The following is a 13,472-nucleotide window of genomic DNA, read 5'->3' on the forward strand; positions in this document are numbered from 1 at the left end:
ACAGGCTGACATTGGTTCTTGCTCAGTTGTTGGGGCATTGAAAACCATCATCCAAAGGTGAATCTTGAATGACAGTGGGCTTCCATGCAATACCTGGCAGCGTAAATACAGCCTAAAGCTTCTTGATTAATACTACTACTGCTGCTGCTGCTGCCGATGATGCTGATGATGATGATCCCATTTTACCTGCAAGGTGATATTAAGTGCAGGTGGTGCAGATACACTAATCTTTTGAGGACCACAGGCATTATACAAATGCTCAAATGTGGGATCTTTTAAAGAAGGCGTTTCATATTCGACATCAAAGAGCATGGTGAGCTGGGTATCGGTACGTGGCGATAATACAAGGTCTGTTGCATAGGATCGTGCAAAAGGCTGTTTAGTATCATAATCTGCCAAGACAACGTCGAGTCGATTCACCCGAGTGGGTATGAAATTATCTTGATTGCCCAACGTGACATTGACAAGCCAACTTGTTCGTAACCATGGATGTTGTTGATCAGGTCCCCAATCGGTCGCGTCTTCTGGTCCTCGAGCTCTACCCACTGTCCCTTGCCCAGCCAATTTGATTTGAGGTGTTCGTGGCCAACACACAAAGGTCGCAACAGCACCAAGCATTAACAGAATACAAAGGATGATGATAGCAGCTATTTTCCTAGGTGATCGTTGTCGTGTATTGTATCGTCGAAAATCGGTCAATGATGCTGCTGAACATGGTCCTTTCCGTGCTGTAGCAGGAATAGCTGTTTCTTCGTTTAAGGTGGTTGGATCTGTAATAAAGCTTCCCAAATGATGACTCGAAGTGCTATTGGGTGGGTGCAATAGGCTCTTGGTTCCCATCTCCTCTTCCACGTATAAAGCATGATCTCGTGTTTTTGATATATCAAGTGCATGATTGCTGTATGGCAAGTACGAGTGTGTACGACCTGATGGCTCTTCCAATGCCAAGGTTACGGCAACTGAAATATCGGATGATGTCTTTATATCATTATTGTTTTGTTTTCGATTGCTGGCTGGCACATAAAGAAATGATGATCTGAGGTGAGGGAAGTCGATAATCAACAACCAACAAGGTCATCCCTTTGTTTCATGCTAACCTTCCGATGGCCTACGACAACGATATGGATCATGTTCTATATGCTCAGGTACCTTGGTAGAGCAATCGTATGGAGGTCGCATGTATTTACAGCAGCTGTATGATTGGAAAACCAGTGGTCAAGATAGCCACAGAAGGGATAGAAATATATACGGCAAAAGGATGCTGCATGCCTCCTACCTCCTCACTACCAGCATACACCCATCTAGTTTTTTTATTCTCCCTCTCAGCGCTTTCGTTGCTTCTGTGTAGCTTACAAGGCATGTGGTGTCCCTCTCATTTCTACTCCTATCATTCTTTCTTTCTTTGCACATCCATCAGCGACAACTTGCAATGGGCTCGTCAAGAACATATCTTACAAAACACCCTTTCCAAGAATAATCCCGCTCAATGCATTGCTTATCGTTGTCTCAGTTGATTTGTGTACATCGCTTCAATTTTGCTCAGGATCAAAAGGGGAGGTAGTGGTGAGCTGACTAATTAATCCATCCCCCCCTCAACTCCCATCTCCTTCCATGCAGCAGGAAACCATCCCACTTTTGCAAAAATAAGTGGTGGGAAATAGATTATCATTACAAAACAATCCAGCTGCAAAGCTGATACTCTTGGTTGTCCATCCCGTTCTTATTCAGATAGCTTGTGGGCGATACATGAATTGTGAAAACAAGAACCCTTGTACACCTTAAGATTGAGCACTGGTTAAAGTTGTATGCATAGGTGAATGCGTGTACTATGTAAACGCGGAGCCATTTTCCGAGGGAGATCTTCTTTCCCTGCACTTGAGCATCAAATTTGACATATTCGGTGTATTCACCTCCTGGAATGTCATGCAAACGGGCTATCGGAAGTGCTGTTCTTAAAGCAATGTACATCATAATGCACCGGTGCCATTGTTATAGTAATACATACGAATTTCCAGATCTTCATCAAAACCCAACAACCACTGCTTTATAAGTTTGCTTTGATATAATACCACTTGTCATCCTTCCCTTCAACTATCGGTTCTACAGCTACTGGGGGAGGAGTTGCCTGTAACAAAGCATGAGCGACATGCATTTTGCAATTGATAGTATAGCTTACCTTGCTTTTTTGAACCGGCTTTACATTATAAGGTGAATCATGAATAGTGATATTCGATCTATAAAAGATACCATCCAATAAGTCTTTTTGTCACGTATACAACCATCAAGGAAACTTACACATTAATATCATGCGTGTCAGCCTTTGCTGGTATCTTGCCCTGGATAAGCTTCTTCCAAGCATCGTGGGTTTCATGAATCACATGAGTAGCGTAAACCTTTCCATCGGAACATGAGTCGAAAGAAGCTCCTTGTGTGACACACACGCACATGCACCACTTACTTTATCCTTGCATGCACCCTTGAAAGCAAACTTATTAGCAGGCTTTCCATCTGGCATCTTGTAAACCTTGAACCAATGCCGAGTTGCACCAATCAGTCCAGGAAGGTATTTCTCCACGTCATGGATGTCTATTGGTTGCAGCAGCAGCAGCAGCAGCATAGATCAATTTTGGGTTCCTGATATTCACGTGCAACTTACCATTTAATTTATCCGCCATGGGATCCTTTACATCAATAGCCAACACCTTCCAATCGGTTTCTCCTTCATCCAAAAGTGCCATCACACCAAGCACTTTGACTTGCTTCACCTGGCCAGGATAACCGATTTGCTCTCCAATCTCACACACATCGATAGGATCATTGTCGCCACGTGCTTTGGTATCGGGGTGCACCGATGTTGGATCCTCCCATGTCTACAAATATCATCATTAGTAGTGAGAGACATGGATCCGTTTGTTGATAGTATCATTCATCATTACCTGTGGCAAGCATCCGTAATTCCAAATATAACCCTTGTATGGGAAGCAGTTGCGAACGAATCGAAGTTTGCCTTTCTTCATATCTTGTTTCAGAGGGTTGAATGCTTCTCCAGTGGCAATCTAATAAGCACCGATCAGCACACGCATGCCAACTCGTCCATTCCCCAAACGTTCGTTACCTCTACTTTGGCATTGGTCCACCGAGGGATCTCGACCACCATGTTGTAAATGGTCTTTTCAGCATTGGCGAAGAGGGGAATGTCGTGGAAGGGAGAGATAGTTATGCCGTCCTTTTCTATCAAAATAAATTTAGTGGGGGGAAAGGCGAGAGGAGGGTGGGTGATGAATGATATTGATAGAGTACTTACGGACATGAAGACGATATGAAGGACTGTAAGGTTGGCCACTAGCAGCCACGGTATAAGGGGACATGATGCAAAAGAGAAAGAAAGGAAATGAAGGTAGTGCTTGATGGGCGTGCAGTATTAAGATTTCTGCTTACGAGAGCAGCACGCGATGCTATGGACTAGGAAGTCTATTTGACTCAGCGCTCCTCTTTAAAGCGAATCATGCGAAACTTACTCACAAGCTCATCATCCGATTACATCTACTACTCTATCAGCTTTGCATGCTGTTAACATGAAAAGTCTTCTCCATACCATTGCATTGTACACAAAAGGTTTGCTCCCCATCATCCATTACATACTATGCAGGCTTGTGAGTCGACTTTGTTGTAGTGGAACGTTGAGCCACAATCGATCCCGCTTATATAGAACTTTGTCTTTGATCGATTGGGATCATCATCATCATGCTAATAGTTTTCCATATTCATGGCATGCATGACATGTAGTATGATGAGATTAAAATGGCAGTAGCTAAACAACAATCCAAACAAAGACCCTGCTAGCTTCATTGTCTTGGACCATGCATCTCGTGTGAAATTCCCTCGAGATTTATTGTAGCGTGTATCAAAACGATATCTAAATGCTTGTCGACCCTGTGTGATAGTTGCATACAAAGAATTCTATGCTGCTCCTGCTGCTGCCAGACATTGCCGAGTAAGCTTGTGACTGCAGCCAATCGCCGACAACTTGACATCTTCTGTCTATGCGACATCCCAGCAGCTTGACCACGTCTCTTGTTAGCACCGAATGGAAAGTACATGGTCTCAAGTACAGAGCATATGCGATCCAGCCATTGATAATGCAACTCCTGTAACGGCATTGTGTTGGGATCCCTACTTTGAGCTTCTTTGGGTGGGCAATGACAACGTAAGTTTTTACTGCAGCACTCGACATACACACGCACGCCCCATCGCCCACACACGTCCACAACCTACTCGTTTTCCCTACCCTCCATTGGACTCATGGCGGATGTTTTATATAGGGCCGTGTCACCTCGTACTATGGCAAAGGTCTTCAACGATACACGTCTTTCAAAGCACACAAAAATGAGCAGATTCGGCAGATTCGACTTACCGATCGAGGCATTATCAGCATCAGTCCAAAGAGTATACAAATGCGTGACCGACGTGGTCTCGTGAGGTTCAACATTAGGTATAGTGGTATCATAAAAGTGATATAAGCTATGGGCTAAATGAACGGGTTGATATAGCAACGAGCAGACGACCGATTTGCATTGTATGACGACCAAGACACTCACCAACAACAGCGAGCTTCTGGTAGCTGGTCAACAGGAAGAGATGCTCGTTATCAACATGGCACGTGGATCCATTACATCAACTGTACCTGATACATCCAACATTGTGGTGATGAGGAACATGGCAAGATCTATATGCTGTGGATCATTATCGGGCGAAGTGACTATGCGAGATACGAGGACAATGCGAGTTGAACAAAGGATACAGGCTCATACGGCAACGCTCTCTGATCTTGATGTATCTGGAAACATTCTTGTAACATGTGGATTCTCACAAAGGTAAATGGCATTTTGAAGGTGTTTATGGGAGTGATCTCTAACGGTGTGTGTGTGTGTATTAGACAAAATTCCCTCGTCATTGATCCATTGGTCAAAGTCTATGATGTTCGCATGGCAGCACGATCATTGGCACCCATTCCTTTCCCTAGCGGCCCCATGTTTCTTCGAATGCATCCCACTCTCAGTACGACGTGCCTTGTCGCTTCTCAATCCGGTCAATTTCAAATGTGCGACGTATCCAGTTTGGCAATGGGCTCTTATGCACCACCAGCACAGTTTTTCCAAATCCAAAGCTCCAGCTATATTACTGCTATGGATATGTCAAGCTCTGCTCAAACCTTGGCATTCGGCGATGGTGCAAGTTTCGTTTACCAGTTCGCTGACACTGACAACTTTGATATCAACCCCTATTCCATGCCATTGACAACACCCGATGCCGTTCCTCAACCCAACGTGGCAATGGCCGATGATAGGTAAATGTCACACACATACAAAAGAGATGGCTAGGAAAACCTTGTACTAAATCATATCACCCAAAAGTCCTCTCTCATCGGTAGGTATGCCCTATTACACGGAGCCATTGTTATCTACTTGGACCACACATTCAGTATTCGAAGCCGGCTGTCCACCGCCCCAGATTGATGATGAAATGATACGCAGCATGAAAAAGATCGATTTTGTTGGATACGCACCCAATCCTGGCAACATGCGACGCAATCAGGCACCCAAAAAGAAACGCACCACCAAAGAAAAGCGCGATGTTCCCAAGTTTCGATCAGAGCAAGAGCGTGAATTATTATCCTCCAGCAATGTCATCTTGGATGAACAAGGCGAACCACATGTACGTCTTTTTATATATTCACTCGTTTCCCTGATGGATATGCTTTAACACTACAATGACAATGATAGCATACCGGCCGACGATCTTCATCCGTGGGCGATTTACACATCAACGATCCATTCGCTCTCACTATGCCAAAACATTACCAACGTGTGGAAATCCAGTACAGCAAATTTGGTGTTGAGGACTTTGATTTTGGGTAAGTATGAGTGGATGTGAAATAACACAAAGGAAAAGTGTATTGAATGAATGCATTATTAGCTATTACAATCGTACAAGATACGGTGGTCTCGAGACACACATCAGGAATTCATACTGCAACTCTCTTTTGCAAATGCTATTCTTCGTCAAGCCGCTACGCAACGTTGCCATTTCTCATATCAAGACATCTTGTCCCCGAGAGCATTGTCTCTTATGCGAGCTTGGATTCCTTTTCAGAATGCTTGAGGATTCCAAAGGACAGAATTGCCAGGCAACCAACTTTTTGCGTGTCTTTAGTACATTTCCACAAGGTAATGTTTTACGACGTCAATGGCTCATGTATGTAACTAATGATATGATTAGCTGAAGTCCTAGGATTATTGGAACCAGAAACACCCGATCACAAGACGTCTTATTCGATGATGATTCAAACGTTTATGCGATTTCTTTTGGAACAACTACATCAAGAGATTGATCAAATGAGGGATAATCCATTAATATCATCAGCATTATGTCTCGACAACACCAGCAATGACCCTGCTTCCTCGTCACTTCCACCTCCATCCGTGATACAACAAATCTTTGGTCTTCAAACGCTTAACCATAGCAAATGCAGCGGCTGCAACCATGAGCTTTCACGAATCACGTATCCATTCGTCATTGACATGCTATATCCAAAGAAGGATCAAAAGATGCGGAAGCGATCATTTACCAGTATCTTAAAGGGAAGCATGTATCGAGAGAACCAGACCAAAGCATGGTGTATCAATTGTCGACAATATCAACCCATGGCGATCAAAAAGGTCATCCAGGCTTTACCACCTTCGTTGTTGATCAATTCGGGTGCTTTCAAAGCAGAGGATACTGCCATGTGGCGACAAAATGGACCCAATATGCCCAAGAAACAGCCATCAAGCGATGCTGGTAGTCAAGAAAGCGATAGTGGCACCGACACAAATGCACATCAATCTTCATGGGTGCCAGAAAGGTAAATGAGGGATGGGTTGTGTGTGTATGTGCGTGTGTGTGTGACACTCTAACATGAACGTATATCAGGTTTGGTGTGTACATCAATGGCACAGAGATTGTTCTCAAGGCATTGCCACGAGGAAAAGAGATACCCCCAGAATTCAACCAGTCCCCAAAGATGTGTGCCATCTATGAGCTTTCGGTAAGCGTTGTTATGGATATCCAGTTCTTTGTCATTAATGCGATTCGATTTTTTAGTCTACAATTTTGCAAGTCAATGCTGATGAAGATGAATCGCACCTTGTTGCTCAAGTGAAAGGTAAAGAAGCGTATGTCTGTTGGTGATGAATCAACTTTTGACCTTTGCATTTAATCTAGTCCCTGATGTTGAACGAGACATGGATGACAAGAGCCCCTGGTACCTCTTTAATGACTTTTTGGTTCGGAGGATTCGAAAAGAAGAAGTGCTTTCATTCAAAGGAACATGGAAGGTAAGCCATCCACATAAACACAATCCATCAATGATGCTAATCACTCTTTGTGCAGACACCATGTGTATTGCAGTATCGACGAGTGGATAGCGACGAGATATTGGATTTCAGCTCTCTTCCATCTGAAGTGGATTATTCGCTCTTGTTTGAAGATCGATCCATTGCAAAGTATGTATAGAAATCGGTTATGGATATCATATCATTAACGAATGCATCAATAGGAATCCACCAGAGAATCCTTTACATCGCGTATTATCACCAACAGAGATGCCTCGCAAAGGCACGTTAGTTGCGATCGACGCTGAGTTTGTTGCCTTGAACCAAGAAGAGACCGAGATTCGTAGTGACGGCACCAAGTCTTTGATTCGACCAAGTACTTTGATGCTTGCTCGTGTTAGCGTCATTCGTGGCGAAGGACCTGACGAAGGTGTACCATTTATCGATGACTATATCTCAAGTACAGAAAAGGTGGTGGATTATCTTACAGAGTTTAGCGGCATACATGGTAAGTTAGGTGTAATTGATTCTTTGTGCATGTAACTTATCATGGTTGCAGCCGAGGATCTGGATCCGAACACAACACGACATACATTGGTGCCTCTCAAGATCGCATACAAAAAGTTAAGAATGTTACTGGATCTGGGATGTATATTTATTGGCCATGGTCTTGCAAAAGACTTCCGTACCATCAGTAAGTAACGCCTTCTTCCATCGTTGTAATACATAGGCTTATACTATGTTGGTATAGATATCTTGGTTCCTCCTGAACAAATCATTGACACCGTTGACATTTACCACATCCGAAATCGTCACAGGTATGGATACATGTGCTGTCTATTGGTCAATAAGCTAACCCTTGATTAGGAAAATATCACTACGTTTCCTTGCATGGCACTTGCTCGAACAAAATATCCAGTCTCACGGCCATGACAGTATTGAGGATGCTGAAACGGTAATACAGCCATAGTACAGGAAAGGGAGGGCACAATACTCAACATGCTTTATGATGATAGGCTCTCATTCTTTACAAAAAGTATCTCAAATATCGGGAAGAAGGAAAGTTTGGCCAGGTGCTTGAGGAGATTTATGAAGCTGGTCATCGTGCCAATTGGTTAAAAGGAACTCGCGAGACGTTATCACGGACACCTAGTGCCATCTTATCACCGAATCCTAGTCGGCCCACCTAAGTGATGAATTACTCATTCCACAACGCATACCTTCTCCTTCTCCCCCTCCTTCTCCTCCTCCTCCTTTTCTTTCCTTCCTATCTCTCACACTGTTATTCCGCTAGTAATCGGCAACTAATATTGGGCTATCATAATAAAGCAATGTACAGTTCATAACCAAATTCATACGTACAGCTTGGGGCTCATGACGGAGCTACACTAAAGTCAACTCTAATATGACATGGGATGATCGTCGTCGTCTAATAAAGATATGCACCCGTGACATTAAAATAGCTGCCGGCATAATGAGATGCATTGTGTAACCTTGTATATAGTGTTTCCAGCTTTTGGGATATGAGATGTGTTTAAGCATGCATATGTAGCCAGCCTTGGAAAATACCCATTGTTGTGCAGCGGATATAATTCATCCATTGTGGGCTGAACGGTGGGAATTAAATGTATTGATGACTAACAAGGCGCCCATCACTTAAGCATGGAATACACAAGAATCGCACACGCATACACACACACGCACTCATCACACTTGGAAGTACAAGCACACCCTGTAATGATGAATAGGCATCAATTGGTTTATTGAAGTATGTCATGGGTGATTCACATAGAGAGCTACAAGCCATTGCATGCACAAACGGTGGGTAATGTGTGATTTTGTGCGACAACTTTAGAGGGCCACCACCACTGCGATCTTTTCCTTTGCTTTCTTTTATCCCTTGTGTATCAACTTTTTTCGTGTTCTTTTTCAGTGGAACCCCCTTCCAATGTACCCGATCGTAGACATTCTCTTTACTCATTCAGGCGTCTCGATGGTAGAAGCAGCTTCCAGATGGGTCATTTCAGCATGGTAGAATAAATTTTTAAGTGGGTTGGTTGATAGTGCACCCCCGTCGTCGTCTTTGTGTGTGTGTGTGTGTATTGGGACCCTGCTCTCTTTCACTTTCTCTTGCTTCCTTTCCCCGCGCTACTCCAAAAACCCGCCTTGTTCTTGGCTTACGTTAATCTTTTTTCTTCTTCCTTTCACTTTTACTCTTCCCATTCTTTCCACACCTCTTCCTTCCCTTCTTATGTCGAGCCCTCCTTTTATAGAGTCTCCTCAAACACCATCATCCTCTTTTAATCCATCAGCCGTTGACTCTTCATCCACTATACCAGCAGACGACTCGTTTTCTGAAGATGGTTATAAGCAGTTAAAGCGCAAGCTGCGGGAAATCATGGAGGTCAGCCTTTTGTTTGATTGCACCAGCGTGACGCGTGTGCACACAATAACTCATACGTGCATTATTGTATATGTACAATAGATCAACGATTCCATGTCCAAACAATACATACGAGCCAAAAAGAAAATTCGGACACTGACTTTTGAGCGAAAGTAAGGAAGAGGAAGAATGAGAGTGGGAGAGAAAGAGAGGGAAAGAGAAATGTGTATGGTGATGTTTGAGGGGGAGAGAGATACTTAATTTCTTTTTTTAGTGTGCTATTGGACAACATTGGACGAACGGATACATTATCGGATGACGACAGCAGCGATCTACCAAGTGGATTATCAGATGCTGATAGCGATTTAGATGAATGTAAGTAACATAAAGATGATCATTGATTAAAGGAGTGGGGGGAGTGGATGCTTACAATAAACCCAACCCACTTGTTGTAGTATTGCCATTACATTCTTCTTCTAAAGCCATCCGACGCCGTGTGACATCGCAACCCAGCTCCTCAGCCTCTCCTATCGAAAGCCCTTCTCGGAAGCAAACGCGTGACATGGCAACGGTCGCGTCTGCACCCCCAAAACGATCCAAAATTTCCCGTGTCGCCGTAAAAACTCGCCGTGTACAACCTATCGATCGTGATGAAAATGGTCAACCACGGCTACCACAACAAATTGGCGTCCTTACAGTACATGATTTGGGAAGGATCGTTAGCGACCGTGACTCTTTTCACAATGAACGTTATATCTTTCCTGTTGGTTACACTGTTAGCAGGTAAAAAAGATGATGAAGGAATGGGCACACTTATGGTTGACACGTAAAATAGAACGTATCCAAGCATGGTGGATCCTGCCAACAATACCGTTATTACATCAACCATTTTGGATGGTGGTGATGGACCACGTTTCCATGTGGTGGCGGCTGATATGCCCGATCAACCAATCATTGCCAATTCAGCTACAGGTGCCTGGACAGTGGTTGTGCGACGATCAAACGAAATCCGTAGCCGTGAACACTCTAATTCTGCTAGTGGACCTGATTATTATGGCTTTAAGCATCCTACCATCGCCAAGCTTATTCAAGATCTACCAGGCACTGAAAAGTTACGTTATTATGTGGCACAGAACTTTGAGGAAATGGAACCACGTGCAGCAAAAGGTGTGATGGCAGCAGCGGTAAAGAAACGATCCAACATTGAACAGCTTGGAAATGCAAATAGGCGAGCACCAAGGGAAGATGAAAGTGGCAGTAGTACAGGAGGTGGACCTATTGGTGATGAGATGGTTATTCAAGATAGCGAAAATACATCCGTTGTATCATCGGCAGGAGGAAATCAAGATGAAGAAACTACAACAGCTCCCAAAATGCACAACTTGTTATCATCATCGACATCACCACCACCCAATGTATCACCATCATCATCATCAACATTACCACCCATTAATCCATCATCTGATTTGCAACCACCACCACCAGCACAATCATCTACACAACCTTCTCAGCAAACCATCTTGCCATCATCATCCGAGTTAGCAGCAACAACAACAGCACCACCACCTCCACCTCCACCTTCAATGCCAGTTGCACAGGATCCTGATAATGATGTAAATATGGTGGATGACGAGGTTGATCAACTCGAGCCTAGTGATGAGGAAATGGAATGAACAAAGCCAGCAGACTACATACATCAAAACACGCCAATACATATTACAACTTATAGCAGCGCATTCTCTGTATCAGATTCAGTCGCCACGTACTTTTTTACAGCAACCCACCATCACGCATGCATATACTTTATATATACAACACACGCCTCCTCTCCTTTTCTTTTTCTTACAACAAGTAGTATAGTTTATTTGGGATACACACGCACAGCTCATTTCAATATACAAATTTATTTCGACCATCGTTGTATAATTCATAATGAAATTCTCTTCTTCAAACATCAAAGATCACTTGTACATCCGCATTGCTTGTTTTGGCTACGAGGTTTCCTTTATCACGTTTCGATCGATATCCTTGTTTTGTGCTTGTCTCCTCCACGTCATAATGAAGCTGATTCTTGACATCCTCTACTTTGGCCGTGCTGAAGGCCGAAGTGCTTACCAAGAATGTGCCTTCGTATTCGGTTGTCTATCCATATGACACGTATGTTAATAAAAGAAAGGAGAGGAAAGGAGTGTACGTTGTACACAACAACATACCACATGGGCAGTGATCGGCCCATTACTGGATTCAAGGTTGAGTTGAGCATCTTTTTCAGTTTGCAATTGTGCCACTTGAATGTATGCATTGGATGTTTTGGCAACAAAGGATGCTACATCACCACCAGCACGTGCAATATCGATTGCGCCATTCGAATTCTCAATGACCACTGTGGCTGCATTGATACTGCTATCGACACGCACTTGATCATTGGCGGTATGCAGGCTCACCTTGTCATCGGCAATGAGATCTTGGGCCATGATGCTTCCTGAACCATCCACAAGCATATCAATAGAATGTTTGCTGGTGATCGTATCCACTGTGATGGCAGCATTGGATGTATGCAAATCCACACTATCGGCTTTCTTGACAGGTTGATCCAATTGGATGTTACCGTTGGATGATTTGAGACGTAATTCCTTGCCTTCGAATGCACCAAGCATATGGATTGGGCCATTGGTAGCGTGCACATCAACAAGATCCATGTTTTCAAGGGGGTCAAGTAACTGCACTTCCACATTCGGCACAGCAACACGTAGCGCTTCACCTTTTTCTGGTAACCAAATATCCATATCGACCTCGACACATACATCACTCTCTTGAGGAGGGAGCTTTATGGATAATTGGGCATCACGTCCTTGATGATATGAGTATGAAAGAGATGATAAAGCTGTTGGCGGGGCAACGCGAAATCGTGCTTGGACCGATCCCGAGTCGCCAGATTGCTGCAATCGATGCACCATCACACGACCCCCAGTCACTTTGCCTTCTACGGAGACATCAATGTTCTTTTCAACAGCAAGCTCGTGAGGTAAATCATCCCAATAAACAGCAGAGAGCCCTTCGCATGAAATCAATGGAGGTGGTGTTGTGGATGAACCAAGATCACTGTACTTCCAAACCGCCAACGCAATAAACAGGGCAAGCAGTAGGTACTTGGCCCATCGTTTGCAACGCCGTGTCACCACCCTTGGTACATCATGATCATCATCATCGTCGTCATCATCACTACTATCACCGTTGCCATGGCTACCACTACCAGCAGCTGCTTTCTTGAATAGCTTTTTTAGTCGTTGACTCAACGTCTTTTGTTTCTTGTTCTTTTGGTTTCTTGGTGGTGCTTGTGCTGGTGATGGTATTTCGTGCCTGTTGGAAGAGGATGAGGATGGGTATTGTTGTTGTTGTTGTTCTCCACCAAGAGCTCCATACGTCATAGGAACAGCAGTAGCCGTGCTACGTGTAGGATGGTTCGAGGGTGGTGGTGAGTAAGGTGGTGGAGGTCCAATAGGTGACGCTGTCACTTGGTCAGGTTTATGCACAACCACCCCGCTACTTGTAGTAGTAGTAGTAGTTGTAGGCTTGGCATCACCCGATCCACTGGATGATGATGATGGTACATAATCTATCTCAGCCAATGTCATGAATATACATGTTTTGAATCCAGTCTTTTATGTGCCAAGCACCTGTTGTGTTGTAATAATCTTTGGGGTTCTGTGACATTG

General features: G+C 43.9%; 5 protein-coding genes across 5 annotated transcripts; 2 read left to right on the top strand and 3 right to left on the bottom strand.

The window, feature by feature from the left end:
- Positions 1-22: 22 nt before the first annotated feature.
- Positions 23-1,179, bottom strand: O0I10_003862 (uncharacterized protein; the record flags this gene model as incomplete). The annotated part of the gene is made up of 3 exons (XM_058483928.1): positions 23-112; positions 187-959; positions 1,098-1,179. The coding sequence occupies 3 exons, from the start codon at positions 1,177-1,179 to the stop codon at positions 23-25; spliced, it is 945 nt and encodes a 314-aa protein (XP_058345317.1).
- Positions 1,180-2,044: 865 nt separating this feature from the next.
- O0I10_003863 (uncharacterized protein) lies at positions 2,045-3,368 on the bottom strand (the record flags this gene model as incomplete). The annotated part of the gene is made up of 8 exons (XM_058483929.1): positions 2,045-2,125; positions 2,177-2,234; positions 2,296-2,393; positions 2,459-2,586; positions 2,657-2,870; positions 2,937-3,056; positions 3,116-3,231; positions 3,305-3,368. The coding sequence occupies 8 exons, from the start codon at positions 3,366-3,368 to the stop codon at positions 2,045-2,047; spliced, it is 879 nt and encodes a 292-aa protein (XP_058345318.1).
- Positions 3,369-4,087: 719 nt separating this feature from the next.
- Positions 4,088-8,563, top strand: O0I10_003864 (uncharacterized protein; the record flags this gene model as incomplete). Its single annotated transcript, XM_058483930.1, has 17 exons — positions 4,088-4,207; positions 4,323-4,492; positions 4,551-4,874; positions 4,937-5,347; positions 5,415-5,715; positions 5,784-5,914; positions 5,977-6,227; positions 6,280-6,904; positions 6,973-7,087; positions 7,144-7,204; positions 7,264-7,376; positions 7,432-7,544; positions 7,598-7,881; positions 7,933-8,067; positions 8,125-8,191; positions 8,241-8,328; positions 8,390-8,563. 17 exons carry the CDS (start codon positions 4,088-4,090, stop codon positions 8,561-8,563), a joined length of 3,483 nt encoding a protein of 1,160 aa, XP_058345319.1.
- A 1,061-nt stretch (positions 8,564-9,624) lies between these two features.
- Positions 9,625-11,429, top strand: O0I10_003865 (uncharacterized protein; the record flags this gene model as incomplete). Its single annotated transcript, XM_058483931.1, has 5 exons — positions 9,625-9,777; positions 9,859-9,929; positions 10,031-10,131; positions 10,212-10,539; positions 10,592-11,429. The coding sequence occupies 5 exons, from the start codon at positions 9,625-9,627 to the stop codon at positions 11,427-11,429; spliced, it is 1,491 nt and encodes a 496-aa protein (XP_058345320.1).
- A 274-nt stretch (positions 11,430-11,703) lies between these two features.
- On the bottom strand, positions 11,704-13,470 carry O0I10_003866 (uncharacterized protein; the record flags this gene model as incomplete). The annotated part of the gene is made up of 3 exons (XM_058483932.1): positions 11,704-11,898; positions 11,970-13,372; positions 13,434-13,470. 3 exons carry the CDS (start codon positions 13,468-13,470, stop codon positions 11,704-11,706), a joined length of 1,635 nt encoding a protein of 544 aa, XP_058345321.1.
- Positions 13,471-13,472: the final 2 nt, after the last annotated feature.

This window comes from Lichtheimia ornata (genome assembly GCF_029851405.1).
Source record: "Lichtheimia ornata isolate CBS 291.66 chromosome Unknown scaffold00013, whole genome shotgun sequence".
NCBI classification, from domain to species: Eukaryota; Fungi; Mucoromycota; class Mucoromycetes; order Mucorales; family Lichtheimiaceae; genus Lichtheimia; species Lichtheimia ornata.